General features: G+C 39.2%; 1 protein-coding gene across 3 annotated transcripts in view; it reads right to left on the bottom strand.

The window, feature by feature from the left end:
* Positions 1 to 23,065, bottom strand: part of ANKRD42 (ankyrin repeat domain 42) — a 52,775-nt gene extending 29,710 nt beyond the window's left edge. Inside the window, exons 1-5 of one of the 3 annotated variants that reach the window (XM_070425728.1) lie at positions 22,081 to 23,065; positions 19,106 to 19,272; positions 13,518 to 13,625; positions 9,985 to 10,104; positions 7,443 to 7,578 (exon numbers count right to left, since the gene is read on the bottom strand). In XM_070425728.1, coding sequence (XP_070281829.1) covers positions 7,443 to 7,578; positions 9,985 to 10,104; positions 13,518 to 13,625; positions 19,106 to 19,272; positions 22,081 to 22,138 — 589 coding nt within the window. In that variant the 5' untranslated portion in view covers positions 22,139 to 23,065. The remainder of the gene's footprint in view (positions 1 to 7,442; positions 7,579 to 9,984; positions 10,105 to 13,517; positions 13,626 to 19,105; positions 19,273 to 22,080) is intronic. The other 2 variants (XM_070425729.1, XM_070425730.1) reach the window with 2 other exon arrangements.
* Positions 23,066 to 24,953: the final 1,888 nt, after the last annotated feature.

Raw genomic sequence — 24,953 nt, 5'->3', positions numbered from 1 at the left:
AAATAACCAAATGACCAGTGAGTATTTGAAACGATGTTCTACAACTGCAGTTATCAAAGAAAATGCAAATTAAAACCACAAGATATTACTATACATCCAAAAGAATGACTAAAAGTAAAAACAAACAAATCAAGTGTCAATGAGAAAGTGGAGCAACTTCAAGTCTTAAACAGTGCTCGTGGGTATATAAATTAATACAACCACTTTGGAAAATCAAAAGAAGCCATCTGTATGTCTTCTTTGGAATGCCAATATATTAATTTATTCCATAGAGTTCAGAAAAAGAAAGTTACTAATTTTATGTTAGAGATCAAGGTAGTGATTAATTTTGGAGTGATTAACCAAAAAAAAGGATATGGAGACTATTCTATATTTTTTTTAATCTGGCTAGTGGTTACAGAGAAGTGTTCTTTTGTAAAAATTCAATGAGCTGTGCATTTAAATTGGGCACTTCTCTGTATTCATGTTATACTTCATTAAAAATGTTTTTACTTGTATTTTTATTAAAGTATAGTTTCAGGTGATCAATTTAGTGATTCAGCATTTATATACCTTATGATGTGATCACCATGATAAGTCTAGTAACCATATTTCATTTGTACAAAATTATTACAATATTATTGACTAAATTCTCTATGCTGTGCATTACACCCTTGTGATTTATTTATTTTATAACTAGAAGTTTGTACCTCTTTTTCTTCATTTAAATTTTTTGTTGTTTAAAGTATTACATGCCTCCTTTTTCCCCTATTGACCTCTCCCCAGCCACTCCCACCCCCCAGCACATGCCCTCACCCTCCGTCTGTGTCCGTTGGTTATCCTTATATGCATGCATACAAGTCCTTTGGTTGATCTCTTACCACCACCACCACCCCTCTTCCACTCCCCTGCCTTCCCTCTGAGGTTTCACAGTATGTTCGATGCTTCTGTGGCTCTGGATCTATTTTTGTTCACTATATTCCACAAATGAGTGAGATCATGTGATATTTATCTTTCTCCGACTTATTTCACTTAGCATAATGCTCTCCATGTCCATCCATGCTGTTTCGAATGGTAGGAGTTCCTTCTTTTTTACAGCAGCGCAGTATTCCATTGTGCAGATGTACCAGTTTTCTTAATACACTCACTTGCTGATGGGCCCTAAGGCTGTTTCCAAAGCTTACCTATTATAAATTGTGCTGCTATGAACATAGGGGTACATATATCCTTTCTGATTAGTGTTTCTGATTTATTGGGATATATTCCTAGAAATGGGATTACTGGGTCAGATGGGAGTTCCATTTTTAATTTTTTCAGGAAACGCCATACTGTTTTCCACAGTGGCTGCACCAGTCTGCATTCCCACCAGAAGTGCAAGAGGGTTCCTTTTTCTCTGCATCCTCAACAGCACTTGTCATTTGTTGATTTGTTGATGAAAGCCATTCTGACAGGTGTGAGATGGTACCTACCTCATTGTTGTTTTAATTTCCATCTCTCAAATGATTAGTGACTTTGAGCATGTTTTCATATGTCTCTTGGCCTTCTGTATGTCCACTTTCAAAAAGTATCTAGTTAGGTCCTTTGCCCATTTTTTGATTGGATCATTTATCTTCCTTTTGTTAAGTTGTATGATTTCCCTGTAAATGTTGGAGATTAAAACCTTATCGTATATAACATTGGCAAATATGTTCTCCCATGTAGTAGACTCTCTTATTATTTTGTTGATGTTTTCTTTTGCTGTGCAGAAGCTTTTTATTTTGATGTAGTCCCATTTGTTTATTTTCTCCTTGGTATCCATTATCCTAGGAACTGTATTGGTAAAGATATTGCTAAGACATGTGTCTGATATTTTGCTGCCTATGGATTCTTCTAAGGTTTATATGGTTTCCCGTCATATGTTTAAGTCCTTTATCCATTTTGAGTTTATTTTTGTGTATGGTGTAACTTGGTCTAGTTTAATTTTTTTTGCATGTCTCTGTCCAATTTTCCCAACACTATTTATTGAAGAAAATACTGTATTGACTCCATTGTATGCTCGTGCTTCCTTTGTCGAATATTAATTGAGCACAGTGGCTTCAGTAGATTTCTGGGTTCTCTGTTCTGTTCCATTGGTCTTTATATCTGTTCTTGTGCCAATACCAGGCAGTTTTAAGAACTGTGGCTTTGTATTATAGCTTGTTATCTGTTATTGTGATCCCTCCAACTTTGTTTTTCTTTCTCAGGATTGCTGTGGCTATTTGGGGTCTTTTTTTATTCCATATGAATTTTTGGAGAGTTTGTTCTAGGTCTGTGAAATATGCCATTGGTATTTTAATGGGGAGTACATTGAATCTATAGATTGCTTTGGGTAGTATGGACATTTTAATGATGTTGATTCTACCAATCCATGAACATGGTATGTTCTTCCATTTGTTTATGTCTTCCTCTATCTCTTTTTTCAATGTCCTGTAGTTTTCCAAGTACAGGGCTTTTACCTCCTTAGTTAAGTTTATTCCTAGGTATCTTAATTTTTTGTTAATGGTAAATGGGATTGTCTTTTTAGTTTCTCTTTATGTAGGTTCATTATTGGTGTATAAAAAAGCCACAGATTTCAGGGTGTTAATTTTGTATCCTGCCACATTGCTAAATTCATTTATTAAGTTTAGTAGTTTTTTGATGGAGTCTTTAGAGAAGTTTGTACCTCTTATTCTCTCCTCCATCTTGTTCACCAATCTCCCCAGCCCCATCCCTCTGGCAAAATCAGTTTGGTCTTTGTATCTATTAGTCTATTTCTGTTTTGTTTTATTTGTCTGCTTGGTGTTTTGTTTTTAGACTCCACATGTAAGTAAAATCATATGGTATTTATCTTTCTCTGACTTATCTCAATTAGCATCATACCCTCTAGGTACATTCATATTGCTGCAAATAGCAATATTTCATTCTTTTTAATGGCTGAATAATATTCCATTGTATACATGTACCACCACTTTTTTATCCACTTGTCTATTGATGGGCACTTGTGTTGCTTCCATATCTTGGCTATTGTAAATAATACTGCAATGAGCATATGGATGCATGTATCTTCAAATAAATGTTTTTATTTTCTATGGTAAATACCAGAAGTGGAATTGCAGGGTCATAAGGCAGTTTCATTTTCAATTTTTTTATGAACCTCCCTCCTGTTTTACATAGTGGTGCACCAATTTACAGTTCCACCAACCATGCAGGAGGGTTTGCTTTTCTCCACAACAACACTTGTTGAGGAGACCAAGATGGCGGCGTAGGTAAACACCGGAGACCGCTGCCGCAAACAACCATTTCAAAAATACAACTAAAAGACTGAACGGACATCACCCAGAACCACAGGAAGGCTGGCTGAAGAGAGACTCTACAACTAGAAGGAAAGAGAACAGCAAATCGAGGCTCAGAGGCGGCGCAGTGTGGAAAATACAAAGGTACTGAGGTGCGCGCGCAAAGCGGGCTGGTGGCTGAGGGCGCGGTTGTCGTTTTCTGTCGGGAGTGAGTCTCAGACTCTGGGCTCCAGATCCGGGCGAGTCTCTAGGGACCCAGACTCAAACGGGAGAAGCGGGATTATCCGGCATCAGTTGGAACCTGAGGGCAGCTTTCTCTCCGAGGTTTGCAGCGGCTGCCGGGGTTCTGAGAAGCAGAGCCTCTGGGAACGGGACTGAGCGTGGCCATAACTGCTCCCTCCGCCCGCCCTGCTGATCCCGCCCCGCCCAAACCCTGCGCAGAGCCATTTGCCGATCGCCTCAGGCAAAGGCTGGATTAGCGCCTCCCCAGAAGGCAGACGTTTTCCATACAGCTGATTCCTATAGCCAGTCGGCCTGGTGGTCAAATCCCTCTAGTGTTAACTACAACAATTAAGGCTTGGCTAGAACAAGACTGCGCACAGAGACCACAAGGGGGTGCACCAAGAAAGCATAAAAGATGCGGAGACAAAAAAACATGACAGAAATGGAGGATATGGAGCTAAGAATCGCAATTTTGAGGGCTTGCCATAAATTTGTGCAGAGCCTCACGAAAACTAATGAGATCCTCGATGCTACGATAAAGAAATTAGAAAGTAAGCATACACGGACTGAAATAAAGAATATTATACCCAATAGCAGACCAGAGGAGTACAATAATCAAACCAAAGATTCGACAAAAAACACCCAATTGGAAAAGCAAAATGAAAAAAGAATCCGAAAGTGTGAAGATAGTGTAAGGAGCCTCTGGGACAGCTTTAAGCGGTCTAATATCAGAATTATTGGAGTGCCAGAAGATGAGAGACAGCAAGATATTGAAAACCTATTTCAAGAAATAATGGCAGAAAACTTCCCCCATCTGGAGAAAGAAATGGACTTACAGGTCCAAGAAGCGCAGAGAACCCCAAACAAAAGGAATCCAAAGAGGACCACACCAAGACACATCATCATTAAAATGCCAAGAGCAAAAGACAAAGAGAAAATCTTAAAAGCAGCAAGAGAAAGAGGCTCAATTACCTACAAGGGAATACCCATACGACTGTCAGCTGATTTCTCAACAGAAACTTTGCAGGCCAGAAGGGAATGGCAAGAAATATTCAAAGTGCTGAATACCAAGAACCTACAACCAAGATTACTTTATCCAGCAAAGCTATCATTCAGAATTGAAGGTCAGATAAAGAGCTTCACAGATAAGGAAAAGCTAAAGGAGTTCATCACCGCCAAACCAGTATTATATGAAATGCTGAAAGGTATCCTTTAAGAAGAGGAAGAAGAAGAAAAAGGTAAAGATACAAATTATGAACAACAAACATGCATCTATCAACAAATGAATCTAAGAATCAAGTGAATAAATAACCTGATGTACAGAATGAACTGGTGATTATAATAGAATCAGGGACATAGAAAGGGAATAGACTGACTATTCTTGGGGGGAAAAGGGGTGTGGGAGATGCGGGAAGTGACTGGACAAAAATCATGCACCTATGGATGAACACAGTGGGTGGGGAGTGAGGGTGGAGGGTGGGGTGGGAGCTGGAAGGAGGGGAGTTATGGGGGGAAAAAAGAGGAACAAATGTAATAATCTGAACAATAAAGATTTAAGAAAAAAAAAAAAGAGAAAAAGAAAAAAAAAAAAAAAAGAAAACAACACTTGTTATTGGTTGACTTTTCGATAATAGCCATTCTGACAGGTGTGATATATTTTATTTCCCTGATGATTAAGGATGTTGAGCATCTTTTCATAGGTCTGTTGGCCATCTGTAAGTCTTCTTTGCAGAAATGTCTATTGCAGTCCTCTGCCCATTTTTTAATTGGATTTTTTAGGCTTTTTTGATGTTGAGTTATATGAATTTGTTATGTATTTTGGTTATTAACACCTTATCAAATATATCATTTGTAAATATCTTTTCCCATTCAGTAGGCTGTCTTTTTATTTTGTTGATGGTTTCCTTTGCTATGCAAAGCTTTTTAGTTTCATGTATTCCCATTTGCTTATTTTTGCTTTTGGTGTCCTTGCTGAAGGAGACATATCCAAAAAAATATCTCTAAGATCAATGTCAAAGAGTTTACTGCCTATGTTTTCTACTAGGTATTAGGTCTTATATTTAAGACTTTAATCAACTAATAACAAACTATCAGAAAGAGAAATTAAGAAAACAATCCCATTTACAATTGCATCAAATAGAATAAAATACCTAGGAATAAATTTAATCAGGAAGGTAAAAGACCTATATTCTGAAAACTATAAGACTTTGATGAAGAAAACTGAAGACAACACAAATAAATACCATAGGATGGGGATTGGAAAGATTAATATCATTAAATTATCTATATTACCCAAAGTAATCTATAAATTCAATGCAATCCCTATCAAAATACCAATGACATTTTTCACAGATCTACAACAAATAATCCTAAAATTTATATGAAACCACAAAAGACCTCGAATAACCCAAGCAATGTGAGAAAGAAGAACAAAGTTGGAGGTATACGCTCCTTGATATCAAACTATACTACAAAGCCATAAAAATCAAATCAGTATAGTACTAGCACAAATATTGACCACTTATGTGGTCAATTAATCTATGACAAAGAAGCCAAGAATATACAAGGGGAAAAGGACAATCTCTTCAATAAATGTTGGGAAAACTGGACATATACCTGCAAAAAATGAAACTGGATGCTTTGTTACACCATATACACAAATTTATTTCTAAAACTTTATTCAAAAATTATTTTAAAAAAGAATGAGAGTAAAATAATAATTTACAGATACACAAAAACTGAAATTTTTATACAACAGACCTTCACTAAATGAACATTAAAGGGTGTACTTCAGCCCGATCAGTGTGGATCAGTAGTTGAGTGTCAACCTATGAACAAGGAGGTCATGGTTCAATGCCTGGTCTGCCCAGGTTGTGGGCTTGATCACTAGTAGGAGGTGTGCAGGAGGCAACCGAGCAATAAATCTATCTCATCATGGATGTTTCTACCTCTCTCTCCCTTTCCTTTCTCTCTCTGAAATCAATAAAAACTTTTTTTTTTAAAGAAAGAAGCAAAATGATTACAGATAGCAGAGTAAAGGAGTAGAGGTGAGGCCAGGGAGGTAGATAGGTAAGAGCCAAATAATAAAGACCCAGCATGCCCAGGTAAGGAATCAGAGCTCCACAGGGAATTAGGGTATTTTAAGAAGCAAAGAGATTGAATCAAATCTGTTCATATAATTCTGCATAGACTTCCAATTCATTTGTTTGCTAAAAATTCCTTTAAGACATAATTCAAGTATCATTTTAGTAACCCTCACTCCAATCTTACTGTAACCTACCCCTTTTATGAATTTCTATAGCAGCTCTTAGAAGACAGTGTTTAGAGTATAGATCTCAACTGGCCAGTTGATTGCAGGCTGGACAAGTGCAGTTAGCAAATTAACTCATATACACTAGCGTCCACTATTTATACTTTTTTAAAAGCAGTCTGTGGGGACCCTGGCCGGGTAGCTCAGTTGGTTAGAGCATCGTCCCAATATGCCAAGGTTGTGGGTTCAACCTCAGGTCAGGGTACATAAAGAAGCAACCAATGACTGCATAAATAAGTGGAACAACAAATCGATGTTTCTCTCTCTCCCTTCCTCTCTCTAAAAATCAATAAACACATTAAAAAAAATAAAGTAGTCTGTGGGAAAGAGATGTATAAAGCTAAAAAAATAATAACTCTAGACAGTAGACGAAGGAAACAACTAGCTAGAAGAGAAAATCCAAGTTTAATTTTGCAAATTTCTGTTTTGCTGATATCATTCCAGAAAAAGAAAATGGTCACATGATAGGCACACAATATAGGAGTAATATAAGATTTTAAAAAATGTTCATGTTAACATACTTACTACTTATATTTTGTGAGGGACTATTAGCATGATGACAGTTTAAATTTCTTAAAACATGATCAATATTTTAAAAGCTTACATTAATGAAAATCCAAAATATTTGCTTTTGTGGATACCTGGGAGGTTTCCATTGTAGTCCACATCTTCTATGCCACATCCCCATTTAACTAGAAGTTGCAAACAGCCAAGTCGTCCATGAAAAGATGCATAATGTACAGGTTTCCATTCTCTCGCATCAGCTATGCTGGGATCCTAGAGGTAACATTCACAAGGACTAAGTTTCTTTCCATTTTGTAGGGGGAACACTAGCGTAGCAGTTTAACTCAGCAATTAAGAACTGGATGTTGTTCTTAAAACTATACGGCAAACACTAAATATAAAAGAAAAATGTACTGAAACCACTGATTTGAACACACAAGCTAATAACATACTAATGAAATTTTATAAAATAGTCAGGCAACCAATCAATGTGTCTCTCTCATATTAATGTTTCTCTCTCTGTCTCTCCTCCACCCTTCCATTCTCTTTAAAAAGCAATAGGAAAAAAATATATCCTCGGATGAGGATTAACAAAAGCAAACAACAAACAAAAAAGAGTTAATGAAAAAATACTGATTTTTTACTTTTTCTCTATAGAAACACCAATTCTTACAATAATGACTACAATATAGGTAGTTATTTTCTTATCAGAAGTTATTTTTTACAACCATTGCATAATATTAAAAACAAATGTAATAAATGACATTTCTGGAGATATAAATCACTAGTGGCCCAGTGCACAAATTCGTGTACATTGAAAGGAAATTAATTAGAATATTTTAATATCCCTATTTGCCCTTTCTCTATAATAGAACTATTAACCAAATTCACAACTGACAATGACAGATCAAAACACACGCCGCGATTGGCACCAGAGAGAGCTTTATATGTAGTGCGCATGCGCAAGTCAACTTAGCCATATACACACACACACACACACACACACACACACACACACACAATAAAATTGCTTAATTAGACCTGCTTCTGATTTAGCTGAACTTTTTCCAGCCCAGTGAAGCACCCCAACTTCTCTTTCAGGTAATTGTCAGCAACACAGCAGTAAATATCAAACTGAAGCAGATTATTATTGTAGATCATGCAGGGAGAACAAAGGGTAAAATATTTAACTGCAGCAGTGTTTAACTATATTCTACGCAGTGAGAAAACCTGAAGTCCTTTTCAAAGTTCCACCATTTCTTACTTTTTTTCAGTCGGGTCAAGTTTCTAAGCTTTCTAAATCTCCATTTTCCGGCTAAGGAAAAGAAAATAGGGCATGAGTAGAAGGTGGGGAGTTAATGGGAGATAAGGACACGTATGTAATACCTTAATCAATAAAGAACAAAAAATAGGATTCCACCAAGTCTGCTATCTACCTACTCCAGGACTTCTGTGAGGATCAAATGAGATGAGGCACGGGAAAATGCTTCACAGACATTTGGTTGAAGTGTAAAATGTTTCCACCTGCTATAAAGCAAGTCATATTCCTGGGCTGAAGAAATTGAAGGAGGCCAGTCGCTAGGGAGAGGAAGCCGAGTGTCGCTATGTGACGTTGTTACCCAGACAGACACTTAGCACATTAGCCTTATATATAGATTATAATAATAAAAAGGCTAAGTGACTGACCGTCTGTTCGTCCAACCGGCCAACTGACCGGCTGGTACATATGATGCACACTGGCAATTTAAAAATAAATATTGACTCGCACATGTGCAATATTTGTCCCCGTCTGACACTGGCCTCCCATTTAAATTAATTTGAAGACAGTTTCCCATAATGCCAGCATTTGCGATGACCATTAATAAATCACAAGGACAAACTCTATACAGAGTAGGAATATTCCTACCTGAACCCGTTTTCAGACATGGTCAGTTATATGTTGCTTTCTCTCGAGTTCGAAGAGTATGTGACATTAGAGTTGTAAATACTTCATCACAAGGGAAATTAGTCAAGCACTCTGAAAGTGTTTTTATTCTTAATGTGGTATATAGGGAGATACTAGAATAAGTTTAATCAATTTATCAGTCATTGTTTGTATCAATATTGTTTTTATATCATGTTTTTGTTGTTTTATCATGTCTTTGTTGTTTTTATATCATGTTATTGTTATTAATCAATTTATTAATGTACTTATTAATGTATTTTCATATACATTTTACTAATTTTCTTTCATCTCTGACACTTCTATTATAGAGAAAGGGCAAATAGCGATATTAAAATATGTGTTCTAATTAACTTCCTTTCAATGTGCACAAATCCGTGCACCAGGCCACTAGTATGAAATAAGAGTTATACACAGAAATTCAGAAAGACTTACAATCATTGGTTAACATATGTTTAGAAGCTTCAGAATCTTCCCAGTTAAACTCTGAGCTGATATGAAGAACCCCATAGCCTCTGAAATAGTTTACACTACTAACTGGGTGTTTTGGGGTTTTTTGAAGATTTATCTAAATTATTACTCCTATGCTTAAAGATGGAAAAGCTAAAGAGAGAGATCAAATTACTTCCCTAAAGTCATAAAGGATATTTTAAAAGTCAGGAAGAAATAACTGGGCTACCAAATGCTATTTCACTTATATGGTTATACATTCTCACATACTAGCAGGAATCCCTCACCACTCCACTCCGGAGCATTATTTGTAAAGTGAAAGAATGTCCATGTGTCGCAGCAAGATGTAAAGGAGTGCAACCACGATCATCTTTAGTTGCCAAATTTGCTCCATTGATTATAAGAGCCTAAAAATAGAGAAATAAGAATGAGTTTAAGTTAAATCACAAATGTAGTTGCAGATTATTTAAAGGCAAGCAATTTATTAACCTAGTCAGTGGTTGGCAAACTCATTAGTCAACAGAGCCAAATATCAACAGTACTTCTTCAAAATAGACTCGCCCAGGCCGAAAACCGACTTCTGCACATGGGCCACAAAGTTTCAATCGCACCATACGTGTGCCCGCACATGGTATTTTGTGGAAGAGCCACACTCAAGGGGCCAAAGAGCCGCATGTGGCTCGGGAGCCGCAGTTTGCCGACCACGGACCTAGGTAATTGCTATGTTCTTACATATGTGCCACAGGCAAAGTGTGAGAAGTTCTTAGCTAATCCAAAGAAAATGTTTGGGATCCTTTTTAATACTGCCCAGGGGATATTTATAATACCTGATTTCACAATCTGATTTGAGCATGGACATACAATTTATAAAGCGCACTTTTCATGAGCACTGATTCATAACCACTAAGTTAAATACTTCAATGTTAAGCTAGTAAAACTGAAATTTAAGCTTCCACTTTTTCAAAACAGAATCTTTTATTAACTTGGTTTTGGATAGAATAAAAGGATTTCATTATTAAAGTAACTAGATCTAAGCTCCAAATCAAAGTTCTAACTACATCTGAGAAGATTCTATCTGAATTACAATTGGCCCAGTTTCTGTATATGGGTTACATCAGATACAAGTACATCTCCCTATATAATGTACAGAGTAATTGCTTTAAAAAATTATTAGTGTCCTAGCTGGTTTCGCTCAGTGGATAGAGCATCAGGGCTGAGGACTGACGGGTCCCGGGTTCAATTCCAGTCAAGGGCATATGCCTGGGTTTTGGACTCAATCCCCAGTAGGAGGCATGTAGGAAGCAGCCCATCAATTATTATCTCTCATCATTGATGTTTCTATCTCTTCCTCACCCTTCCTCTCTGAAATCAATAAAAATGTATTTTTTAAAAAAAGAGTTTTAGGTAGAAGAACCATCATGATCTTGTCTGATTCACATTAACAAACTAGTTAATAATCATCACAAACCATTTATTGAGTGCTTACTATGTTTTAAATGTCACTACAAAGAATATAAAGACTTATTAACATAGGGAATTAGGGCTGTGGAGAGACAAAGATAATCAAATATGCAAAGCTGTCCTTGATAAGCAAGCACTAAACAGTATAGTACAAAAAAGGCATCACACCTGCTCTGAGAAGGGAGAGGTCACCTTGAGGAAGAGAAGAACAGTCAAGGCAGAGGGAATGTCTATTGCTCAGAAGGAAAGTATCAAGTAAAGCTTAAATGGAACCTGATGACTCCTAAAGTTACCATTTTCACTTCCTACTTCTCAAATTAATATCTCAACTCCAAATCCACCTGCAAAATGAGTGTCACCTCCACCATTGCAGAGAAATACAGCCAGCCTCACTCTACAGTGAGCTCTTAAGTTCAGTGGCATTACTTAAGCTTTATTCCCCTTAGTTTTATCCTGTAACTGATACTCTGCCTAATTCTTAAACTTCTTCCCTCACTTGCATAGCCCTAATGGATCCTGGCTCTACCTCTCAGACTTCCTCCTCCAAATTCCTTACTCTTTTCTCTGCTTCTTCCCATGCCTACTAGTAACATTCTTCAACTCTTGAGAATACTCTATTTTTCTTCTCTATAGTTCATTACTCCTCAAATCTTTGTCTCCAGCCTCCTTCAAATTGCCTGAACCTTCTGCACCTGAATGTCCTACAGGCACCTTAAACTTGAAATGTGCCAAATTAAACTCAACCTCTTTCCTCTCAAATCTCTCAACCTTCCAGATATCCCTATCTATAGTTTCATAATTAGCTATAATTCTGACTCAAACTTTAACTTCTCACTATACTCTGTCAATGACTGCTTTGGAAGATGTCTTGAATCATTTTCTTTCCCACTGCCACCACCTAATTTCACCCTCGATAGTTAGTGAGTACACCAAACTCTCTCTTCATCCTAGATAATCCTGAATACATTTTACAAGAATAATTTCCTGCCCTGTCCGGTTTGGCTCAGTGGATAGAGCATTGGCCTGCGGACTGAAGGGTCCCAGGTTCGATTCCAGTCAAGGGCATGTACCTTGGTTGCGGGCACATCCTCAGTGGGGAGGTGTGCAGGAGGCAGCTGATCGATATTTCTCTCTCATCGATGTTTCTAACTCTCTATCCCTCTCCCTTCCTCTCTGTAAAAAATCAATAAAATATATATTTTTTTAAAGAATAATTTCCTGAAATAGTGCTTTCATTACATCATTCCATGTGCATTTGTACATATGTGTGTATATATATGTGAATGTATACATATATATGTAGTATGTGCATAAAACCTCTTTCCTATATAAATGAAAGTTAAATCTCTATTCTACTTTCCATTTTACAAACTAGCTTATCCAAACTTCGTAACAGTCCACAGAACAAACCATCTACACTCAGTCAAACTTATGTTATAGTATATCCCCTGAACACATCTCATTTTTCCAATTCAGGGACTTCACATAGAATTACAGCATAGAGATTAAGAGGACAAAGTATAGGTTCAAATCCTTGCTTTGTGGCTTATTTAGCAAGGCACTTTACTTTCTGAATCTGTTTCCTAATCTATAAAAAGTGGAACTCATAAGAGTATTGTATTAAATGAGACTGATTTGACACATTAAAAATGTTCAATAAATGATCATCATCATTTTTATTTGCTCCTGACATATTCCCTACCAATAATGCTTCTTTACTACTTACCTCTTTAAAATCAACCTATTCCTTTAGGCTTAGCTAAAATTGTATTTCCTCCAGTTATACTTTCTCTAACTCCAGCTAAGTTCTATAATTCTTCTCATCTGTACTTCTTATTAAAACCTTAATCATAAAATGTGCTTTGTATTGCTTTGTAACGTACTGAGCAGAGCTCCTGTCATTCCAAACAGAATCTCAGGTTTCTTATAGGCAAGGAGTGTTTGCTTATATGATTTTGTATTTCTCCAAATTCCCGTCTATTGTACACTGATTAAATCCAGCTACTCTAAATAAGTTAGAGTAGCTGTCACATATTAATGTGCTATTCTAGCTAGGAAACACATTAAATAAGGAATTTTAGGCATGGAAAGCTATAAAGGAGATAATCTGTGCATGAATGTGACATCCCTTAAAACAATCTAGACAGATAATCAACTACTTTGAAGATAAAAGGGCCTCTTCTCATATATCATTTCCTTCAGTGGATAGTTGATACCAAAATATCTAAGACATGGAATCCAATAAGTTCTTATTTAGAAGTAAATCTATAGGATCAAATTATTAGAATAAAAGCAACAGCTTAACAAACTATGCTAAAGTAAACTTATTGAATTTTTTAAAAGTAAACAAAATTATTACCTGCATACAAGCATCCTGACCCCTGATTGCAGCTATGTGAGCTGCTGTCCAGCCTCTCATAGTTGCTTGTGTAATATCAGCTCCATGCCAGAGGAGCCAATGAAGGCACTAAGTTAAGAAAATAACCATGTTAATAAGTGATAAGATAGATGTTTTAAACATTTTTATATCTTTTAAATTTAGTCTGTCATCCAGAAATACTGCAGCCTGAGAAACATCATTAAGTGAATGAGGGAGCCAGGTGTAAGCACAAGCACAATGACAGGACACCAACATCAGGCCTTAGTGTTGGGTAAACAATAGCAGTAGGGACTGTGACAAACTGGAAATGCCATTCCTTGTCAATAAGGTGCAGATGACACTCAATTCCAGCCAGTTGTTGCTGTGACTAAAGTGCTGATCCAAATCTTATGTTTGCCAATACTGTACAAGCCAAACAAAAACGTATGTGTGAGCCAAATTCACTTAAGGGCTACTAGTTTGCAACCTCTGCCATAGATTTTATTTTTTGTTTTGTTGTGTTTTTTCCATAGATTTTGAATGGGTCGAGAAACTTCTGTATCAAGGCAAACTTTGTTATTCTGATGATACTCTCTAAAAAGAGGTTTATAGAAAAAAGGGGGTGGTAGGAATCAAATGCACCTTCATTTAAGATGTATTACTGTCATTATATGTTCAAGTTTGTAGACTCTACCTTCAAGAAGTTTCTTTTTAAAAAAATTGACTATCATTGGAATCACAGCCCTATCATTTGTTGAAAGCTTACCAATAGGTATCATTTGCCTGTCACAGAGATTAGTGGCCAGTAATATATTTTTTTTAAAGTTCAACTTCACTAATAATCACTGTAAATAATTCATTTATTCAACAAATATTTGTGTGTACACTACTATGTACTAACACTGTTTAGATACTGGAATAAAACCATTATAAACATTTATGTATAGGTTTTTTTAATTGTTCTAGGTAAATACTAGTATGTGGAAGTGAGATTGCTAGAACCCAGATAAGTATATTCAACTTTATAAGAAACTGCCAAACTGTTTTCCAAAGTGGCTGTATCATTTTATACTTCTGCCAGCAATGTATAAGAGTTCCATTTATTACATATCCTTGCCAATACTTTATATTGTCATTTCTTGAATTATCTGTGGGGGGTTGGGTTTTTTTGTTTGTTTTTTTGACATTCTAATATGTGTGTAGTGGCATTTTTTGTGGTTTTAACTTGTATTTCCTTAATGTCTAATGATGATGAATATCTTTTTATGAATTCAACTGCCATCTATATTATCTTTGAGTAAATGTCTATTGAAGTTATTTGCCATTTTTTCATTGTTTTTTTTTTTCTTTTCTTACTAGAGTTGTGAGTCTCTTATTCTGGTTTCAAGTTCAGATACATGATTTGCAGAGATTTTTTCCTATGCTTTCTTCTAGAAGTTTTATAAGATTAAGTTTCAAATTTGTCTATAATCTGCTTTGAGTACATTTTTCTATACGGTGCCAGGTATGAGTCAATGTTTGTTCTTTTTACATATGAATGTTCAATTATGCCAGCACCATTTAATGAAATTAATATCTGCTCTCCATTAGATTACATGTTCACCCTTATCAAAAATCAATGGACAAATAAGCAGGAATTCAGAAATGGGTAAATAAGGAGCTTGGCAAATCCTCCCTGAGAAGCAATGATAAAACTAGACAAAGTTGTCAAAAACAACAATTTAAAGACTGGAAACTGACCAAAGGCATATAATAAAATGAGAAGCATATATATGAGAAAATCTACTGAATCTCAGTAAGAACAGGAGACTGAAACTACAGCTTCGCCTATCCCTGCTGCATGGTGCTGAGATCTACTAGGTGGACAGCTCCACTGCTCTGCTGGAGGGGTTGACTTTATTAGGAGCTGAACACATAAAATTCCATGCCCAGACACATTGTCAAAAACAATTCTGCTCCTCAGAACAATCCAAGAAAGCCAACATCAGAGCTAGCCTAAAGTCATGATACTGGTTGGGGCATGCACAAAACTAAAGACTACCCAGAAAATTAATAGGAAATTCCAAAAAATGAGATGGCCAAAGTGGTCCTTACTAAGATTCCATTTATCCCTTGTGATCTAAAAGGCTGTGTGCATGTACAAGGCTGTTCAGACCCAGAAAAGACTGAAGAGGGACTAAGTTGACAAGATATCCCTGGCTAAACATGAGGCCTTGCAAACATATTTTTTTTAAAAGATGTTAGGCTGGCTTGTAAGCTGCTTGAATTTTGAAAACATTCTCCACACAGACCCATCAGTAAAAGATTAAATCCTTACGGTATTTAAGCACATGCTCTCATAAGTCACTGGCTGACCACTAAAATATGCAGGCCCAGGGGTGAACCCTAGGGAGCCAGGCTTAAAAATAAAAACAAGAATTAAAAGAGGGAACAACTGAGCAGTGGCCATACACTGTTAGGAAAACAGACTCCACAAAATTAGTCTAGGCAAGTAAATAAACACATAGGAACAACCATGCCTGGGTAGGGGTGAAGGAGTAGGATCAGACTCCAGAGTTGCCACAATATATAATCTAAAATGTCTAGTTTCAAAATGTCCAAATATGTTGGGAGATGAGATTGGAGATATGTCTACTGTATTAATTAGTCTGAACTTTATCCTATAGATAGGAGTTAAGTAATATCAGATTTTAGTTTTAGAGTGGTAACTTTGTATACAGAATATGAACTAGAGATAGACAAGACAAAAATCAAGAAAATCTATTAGATCTAAGGCAGTAGCTATCAGGATGGAGAGTACAAATTCAAAAGACAAAGATGGAATAGAATCAAAGGACCTAGTGATCAGTTCCTAGTACATCAATGTGCACCATGTAGGGCACCTTCAACTACAGAAATGTCGATGTGTACTGCTTCTGTAAAAAAAATGACACAACTCAAGCAGACTTTTCAAAATAGGTCACATTTGGTGCTTCTCAGATTTCTGAGGAAATTAATTTCTTTGTATTGTATATTACAATGAACACCAACTGACAATATTGTTTTATAATAGTTCTGTGGGGTTTTTTCCTGAGGTTGTTATTAAACAAATACTTTAGGTGGTGAAAAATAAATTGATAAAAAAAATTAAGAAAGGGATAGAAAAGAATAACAGCTTAGTTTTATAGCAACTGAATTTGAAATGCTAGTCAGATATGCATGAGCTGTTGATCAGGCACGATATATAAACCAGGATTAAGGAGAGGAAGCAAAACCATGCATTTTATGTAGACACTGGAGGCCTGGTGCATGGATTTGTACACCAGTGGGGTCCCTCACCCTGGCCTGTGCCCTCTCGCAATCCGGTACCCCTCGGGGATGTAGTAGTGTGCTCAGTGGCAGGTGCCAGGGAGGAGCCTGAGCCCGGGCTGGGCGCCGCTGCTCCTGCTCATCCCGACCCCACTGTGCCTGCGGCTGCCGTCACTTGGTAGCGCTGCCACGAAAGCAGGAGAGGCTCACATTGCTGGGCGGTGCTCCTGCTGTGGGAGCACACTGACCACCAGGGGGACAGCTCTTGCATTGAGCGTCCGCCCCCTGGTGGTCAGTGCACATCATAGTGACCAGTCGACGGGTCGTTCAGTCGCTTAGGCTTTTATGTATATAGATGATAAAGCCAATGAAGTCTAAGAAACTGCCTAGAGAGAGAAGGCAAAATCATAGCAATACCTATCTTTATATTTTAGGCAGGGTAGGTTAACCAAAGAAGCCTAAGTGAGAGTAATCAGAGAAGCTGAAAGGATACCAGGAAATAGATTAAATTAAAGGTATATCGAGAAGCCCTATTCTATTGGAATATGGCAGAGTAAAATCAGTATTTCATCTCTTCAAAATCATCCAAAAAAAGAAAGAGAGAAAAACAGGGAGAAAACCCCATCTTTGATGAAAGTAGAAGACATCTGAAACTCAAACCACAAAAACAGATGGGAAAGCTGCCAAATTATAGATCAAAGAGGGATGTAGGAGGAAACAGCAGAGAAAATCCCCACCCAGGGCTGTATATGCAGAAAGAGCCATCAAGGCATATTTCTGCCAGCTGAGAGGAAGTCACTAAAAGGCCAAAGGGAAATCCTTATTTACAACAATTCAAGTGAGGCACACAAACTGGTGGAGAGAGATTCTCCAAACCAGATTTGGTTCCAAGAAGCAGAGAAGCCCAAACAAACAAGAAATCACACAGAGAAGCCATATTCATAGAAAGCAGTCTCTGCCTGTGTAGCAGGGGGGAAAGTCTGCATAGTGAATAGACCCACTGCAGCCCACAGGCTGGGGAAATGTAGTAGCTAAAATAAGCTTTCCAAACTGATTGTCAAACTGCAGTGGGAAGGCCAGAGAGAGTTGGGGGGCAGGAGGGAGGGGAGTAAGAGATCAACCGAAGGACTTGTATGCATGCATGTAAGCATAACTAATGGACATAAGACACTGGGGGGTAAGGGAGGGTAGGGGTTTGTCAAGGGCGGGGGGGAAAAAAGGACACTTATGTAATACCCTTTGTAATACTTTAAGCGAAAAATAAAAAAAAAAAAAAAGGAAAAAAAAAGGTTTTAAAAGCAGAAATTTAAAAAAAAAATAAATAAAATAAAATAAGCTCTCCATACACAACCTTGAATCATGAGAAAAATTTTAGTTAGCTTTGTATCTAGTCCAAGAATAAGAAGTTTTGCATTTAAAAATTCACTAAGAATGCTTGTACTAGCTAAAAATTGAAACCAACTAAATATCCATCAGTTGAAAAATGAATAAATTCTGATATTAGTCTAAGAATAGACTATTACAATATGGCTGAAAGAAATAAACTAGCATACATATATCTAATCACATGTATCAAATTGCAGAATGTTAGTTATATCATTTAGTTAAAATATGTCATTTAGAGCAATGATATAATCATATGCAATAACAGCATAAAATATAGATAGGAATAATAAACACCAAATTCAGGGTAATAGTTGTCTCTGGATTTGGAAGGAGAGAAATAGTGCCTGGAGGGGTGCTCAGGGATTTCAAATGTACCTATAATATTCCATTTGTTTTCTAAAAATCTGAAGCAACTATAGCAAAAAACATTAAGATTTAAGAGAACGAGGTATTCATTCTGTTATCCTCTTTAAGTTACCCTTTATGCTTTCCTTTGGAACCCAGCTACCACACTGTGAGGAAGTACAAACTAGCAAGGTGGAGAATCTTCACAAATAGGCCCACAAAGAAAAACTAAGGTGCCCAGAGCCAGCATATACCAGACAGCTGTGTGAACAAGCCTTCAGAAGGACCCAACCCCAGCTTTCCAATCTGTAGCTAAAGCCCCAGACATCATGGAGCAGAGACAAGCTGTGTCTGAGAACCAAACTCCTCGCTCAGTCCTGAGCATAAATAAATGGTTATTTTATGCCACCAAGTTTTGGGATAATTTGTTATAAAGCCATTGTAACTAAACAAAACATCTAATGATAGACTGAATTAAAAAAGAAATTATTTGCAATGCCTCAGTCCTGTTTGCTAAATTTATAAAAGTGCTAACAGTTGTAAACTTATCCCAGTTTTATTTAGCTTACCTCCAAACTTCCCGAATGTGCTGCCCAATGTAAAGGGGTAAATTTATGGAGAATATCAACTTCATTAATGCTGACTCCACGTTCTACTATTTCTGAAAGCTGCTTTACATCTCCAGCGCGTACTGCATCATGTATGCTACTAAAATGCACCTTCTTCCTGGCGCCTACTGAAAAATCAAATTGCTTAAAATATATTACAATGCCAAAAAATAGAAAAAGACTAAAGCAGTAAGACAAAAGAAAGCACAAAATCACTTTGACTTTCCAAATAATTTAATACAAAGATATTTATGATTAACATCCTCTTAATCAGACTTCCATTTCAGTTCTAATGTCTAAAAAGCATGGAAGTATCATTCCCTTATACACAGGAGAAAACAAACTGAAAACCAGTAACTTTTCTTAGACTGATCAGAGAACTGAGGTCTCGGCAAACTACCACCCTGAATCTGGAAAGATGGGCAAATACAGAGAAACACAGGTAAGCTCAGCTCACCTAGAGCAGAAGCCACTGGAGCCATGAAGAACTAGAAGCACTTAAAGGGGGAATCATTGAGGGATTTTAAACAGAAGACTAATAATGATCAGATTTGTAATGCTGGATTTATGGAACTGGCTGCAGGTGAGGGGAATTCATTGGGGAGCAAAAATGCAACACTAGAGATGCAGGGAGGCTAGGTAAGAAAATAGCTATGGTATCTACAGCAGAAAGATTGAGATCCTCAACCCAGAGAATGGCTTTGGAAACAGAATATTCAAAAAATACTATAAAAACAGGTTGAACTGAATTTGGATGTAACAGTGGGCAAAATAAGGAAAGAGTATTGGGATAACTTCAAGGAGTCTGGTTTAGTTCTCTGAGTGGTGTGGCACAATTGAGACAGTAAACACTGGAGAACAGAGAGGACATGTGGATACAAAATTATTTTATTTTTGAATTTTTAAAACATATTTTTATTGACTTCAGAGAGGGAGAGGGAGAAACATCAATGATAAGAATTACTGATCAGCTGCCTCCTGCATGCCCCCTACTGGGGATGGAGCCCACAACCTGGGCATGTGCCCTTGACCAAAATCAAACCAGGGACCCTTCAGTATGCAGGCAGAAACTCAATCCACTGAGCCAAATAGGCTAGGGCTATTTTTTTTTTTTTTAATCTTTACCCAAGGATATGTTTTTATTGATTTTAGAAAGAGATGAAGGGCAGTGAGAGAGAGAGAGAAAGAAACATCAATCAGTTGCCTCCCATACATGCCCAGACCAGGGATCAAAACCAAAACCTAGCTATGTGTCCTGATAAGGAATCAAACCAGCAACCTTTTGGTGTAGAGCAAGCATGTCAAACTCGCAGCCCCCGGGCCGCATGGGGCCCACAATGAATATTTTTGCAGCCCAGCCAATATATTGGTATGTAAGAAACGTTTTAATAAAAATTTCGTAACTTAATATTTACAATATCCTGTTATACATAACTAGAGGCCTGGTGCATGAAATTCATGCATGGGTAGGGTCCCTAGGCGGTAGGTGATCAGGGCCAATATGGGCCTTCCAGCTGCCAGCAGGGGCCTTCCTTCGCTCCGCAGCCTGGTGGTCAGCGCATGTCATAGCGAGCAATAGAACTCCCAGGCTCCCGGAACTCCTGCAGGGACACTTTGCATATTAGCCTTTTATACACATAGATTATTAATACTGAACTAATGACCGATTACTATAATTGTTGCATTCATTTCCCTTTCATGCCTTACGTGCAGGCCAACCATTCCTCTCCACGAATACCAGCAGTAAATATTTTTAGCAACCAATTGCCATGTCATTAGTCTTGGACTGACTTGTTTGGTGTGCGTAACAGGAAATATTTCCCTTTCGGAGAACAAGAAATAGGTTTATTTACGTTACACTTATTAATTTGTGCAGTTATTCAGTGTCTGATAAGTTAATGTTCAAGAAAAAATATTAATTTTTATTAAAATGTCCTATTACTTTATGTTAACGATGACTCATTTAGTTCAGCCCTTTGTATTCAGTATCAAAATAAACCTATGTTTCTATGAAAATTGAAGCTTTTGTTTTTTTGCGGCCCACATAAAGTTAAACCTTGGTAGCCGTTGAGTTTGACATGCTTGGTGTAGAGGATGACGCTCCAACTAATTAAATCACCCAGCCAGGGCTAAAATTACACTGCAGACATGTGGATTTTAAGGTGCTCCAGAAGAGTTCCAGAAGCGACTTCTAGATGAGTCTGCAGCTCAGAGGAGAGATCTGGAGTTCAGATCTCAGTAGTAGATGTGTCCAGCATTAGGGAGGTTTTTCTGATGCCCGTAAACTGGAACCAATGGCACTCTACTCTTCTTTATAATATTCATCACACTAGTCATTATTTGCTCAGTATTTATCTTTCCCAGTAGAAGGTAAGGGATATGCCTATCTTCTTAATATCCTTAAGACAGAGCACATATTCGGCACTCAATAAATATTTACTGGATGGCTGAATGAATAACATAGATTTGGAAGTCCTCAGTAGGGCTGAAATCATAGTACATAACATAAAGCGCCAGCGATGGCACTGGGGGGCGGGAGGGAGAGAGAAGCAACATTTAAGGAGAGGATGGAAGAAAAGTCAGCCATGGAAAGGGAGAGTCAACAGAATGGGAAGAAGAAAACCAGGTAAGTCTAATGTCATCTCCACAGGGTCAAATGCTTCAGAGAAGTCAAGTAAGAACTTAAAAGGGTTCATGAGATTTAACAAGCGTGGACATCACTGGGCGAGAAGTTTCGGGAATGTGCAGAGGGAAAGAAAGGGAGTAAAGCTAAAATGAGGAAGGTCTGGGACTTACTGAAAATAGGTCACTTAGGCGGAAAGAGGAGTGACAGCGGAGAAAGGGAACGGCCAGAAAAGACAAGGCTGATTTGCGCAGAAGTGCGGGAGGGCGCGTGGCAGCGACGAGGGTCGTCGAAGGCAATTAACCGGACTCACACGGGGTTGCCGACTCCGTGAAGGAAGCGGAGGGGTCCGAACGGGGCACCCCGGGCATGGTGCGATCCCACGGGCGCCGAGGGGGAGGCGAATCCTGGCCCCTGCTGCTGCGGCGGTCTTCACTCGCTGTCCCCCACGAGCCCCTGCAGCGGCCGTCTTCGTCCTCGCCGGGCCCGGGGCCGCGGTCCTCCCCGGCCGCGCTCTCTCTCTCCCAGGAGCCCCTGCCGCGGGGCCCTCCGTCCGCACTCTCTCTCTCCCAGAAGCCCCTGAGGCGGCGGCTGTAGCCTTGGCCGCCGCTCGCCCCGGAGGAGTCGCTGGCCGCGTAGCCGCGGTCGTCACTCACTCCTTCCGAGGAACTACTGAAGCTGGGGCCGTCATCCACGCTCCCTCCTTCCCAAGAGCCGCAGAGGCGGCGGTGGAGCTCGTCGCTGCCCCTCTCCCCGGAGTCGCTGGTTCCGGCGCCGCGGGCTTCTCCCACGCCTCCCCCGGAGTCACTGCTCTGGGCGCCGCCGACCTGAGGGAGACCGGCGTCGGTGCTAGGAAAGCCGCGGTCTCCCCTCACACTCTCCCACGAGCTGCTATGACCGTGGCCACCGTCTTCCCTGACTGTCTCCGGGGAACCACCGCCGCGGCGGCCCAGGTCTTCAAGGACCCTTCTCGGGTCCCTTCTGGAGGGGCCCCCGTCCTCTCTCACTGCTCCCGCAGACACGCTGCAGTGGCCGTCGTCCTCTTCGCCGATAGTTTCCGTGTCTTCGCTGAGACAAAACTCCTGGTCTTCACTCCCTCTTTCCTCAAGCTGGCCGCCGCGGTGACTGGGTCGGCCGTCTGTCCTCCACACGAGAGGGCCGGCGCGGCGGCCGCCGTCCTTGGCTGTGTCCCCCCGCGAGTCGCTGAGGCGGCGGCCGCCGTCGACGGGGACCCTCTCCTCGAAGGAGCGTTCCAGCGTCCGGACTCCGGCCGCCTGGTCGGAGCGGTGGAGGAGACGTCGTCTTGGAAACGAATAAACTTCCGGCTTCCGGCATGCGAGGGTCATTTCCGGTTCCTTGCGGCTTGGCGTCACTTCCGGCTTCCCTCCCTTCACCCTTTGCAAGGCTTGGCCTGCAGACGAATCGGATGGTGGCAGAGACCCGTTTTCGGTGAAGTTCCGCTCCGGCCCACGCCCAGCCTGATCTGGCCCCGGCTCTGTAGCGGCTGGGGTGGTCCGCGGCTTCCGCGGCCCCGAGCTCCGGTGGAGGCCCCAGGACTGCCGTCTGCGTAGGTGACCTGTATGGCGCGTGCCGGGCGGGGCCTTTCGTCCTTGGCAAACCAAGTATAATTTTTTTTCAGTGCAGGTTGGGAATGTTAAAGAAAAGCTCTTCTTAACCCTAACTTCTCACAAATATGGAAAAAGACCTAGCGGAGAAGTTAGCAGCTGCAGCCGGTGTCATTATTGAGTGCTTACTAGTGCCCGGCCCTTTGAAAATCGATCGCTTGGTACTTAATTCTCACACTAATCTGGTAAGGTAGGTGCTATCCCTATTTTACAGGTGAGGAGATTGAAGGTGTCAGTCTTTTGCTCAGGCCACACAGCAGGTAAGTGGAAGAGCCAGTGTAAAAATGCAGGTCATTAGTCAAAAGATTGCTTCAGGTTTTCTGACTTCAAATCCAAGATTCCTTTCACTGTAAAATATTTACTTTCAACAGTTTAGCCCAGATCTTTTTCTCCAATCCTATTGCTTAACGTGCATTCTTCCATTCACTATTTACTGTAAAAGTATGGCTCAAATGTATGAAAATGGACTAGCAGCTGAGAATACAGAAATTAAAATTACCTGCCCTCCAAGGGCATCACTCGGCTTGATTCCCCTCTTACCCTGGTTTTTTTCCCCATCTTTATTGTTTTGCTACAGGGTTTGTCGTTGTTATTGTTACCTTGTGTTTTCTTGCTACAAAACTTTTTAAATTTTATTTTTCAATTACATTCATTATTATTTTGTATTAGTTTCAGGTGTACAGCGGCGGTGGTAGACAGTCATATATTTTACAAAGTAATCCCCCTGATATTTCTAGTGTCCACCTGACCCATACATAGTTATTACAGTATTATTGACTATATTCCTTATGCTGTGCTTAACATTCCTGTAACTATTTTGTGACTACCAATCTGTACTAAATCCTTCACCTTTTTCACTCAGTCCCTCTACCCCCTGACCTGTGCCTCGCCACAGGTTTTGTGCTGTGAACACATTTGGGAAATTCCCCTGACCCCATTTTTACTCTCTTGAAATACAGTGCCTTTTTTTTTAAGTTCCATAGCCTCTTGTAATGTTACTAACTGCCATTTGTTGAGTTCATATGATGAGTATGGCACTGTACTCTTCTTCATATTTGTTACTTAATCCTTAATATAACCTACCAGCATAGTATTACTATTGCTTTTTACAAATAAAGTGCAGAGTTAATTGCCTGAGAATACACAGCCAGTAAGTAATACGTACCTGAATTAAGGTTTCTACCTAGATCTTTGATTTTGCTGCACATACTCCTCAAAGTCTCTGAATTCCCACAACCTTTATATCAAACACTTATCAATTATATTATAATTACCTATTTAACAGTTGATCCTTACCCCTACCCCTCAAGGACTCTAAGCTTCTGGAAGGTAGAGACTTTCATTATTCATCTTGGAGTTCTTGACATCTAGAATACTTGGTTCAAGGGCGGAAGGGCCTACTAGCTTGTGTGGATGAGTGGGTGGATTTTTGAGTTGATTTTCTGGTGGATGAAGTGATAGACTGAAAGTAAAGTTTCTTACAGTTGGAAGGGATTTGGGAATTAGTCATTTTACCAGACATCTGTTGAATTATTAATATGGGACAGTTACTATGCTAAGT

The sequence above is a fragment of the Myotis yumanensis genome, unplaced genomic scaffold (assembly GCF_028538775.1).
Source record: "Myotis yumanensis isolate MYYU_CA2020_CCGP unplaced genomic scaffold, mMyoYum1.0.hap1 SCAF_10, whole genome shotgun sequence".
Classification (NCBI taxonomy): domain Eukaryota; kingdom Metazoa; phylum Chordata; class Mammalia; order Chiroptera; family Vespertilionidae; genus Myotis; species Myotis yumanensis.
The sequence above is the reverse complement of the archived record's forward strand: the minus strand, read 5'-3'. Positions and strand labels throughout refer to the sequence as shown.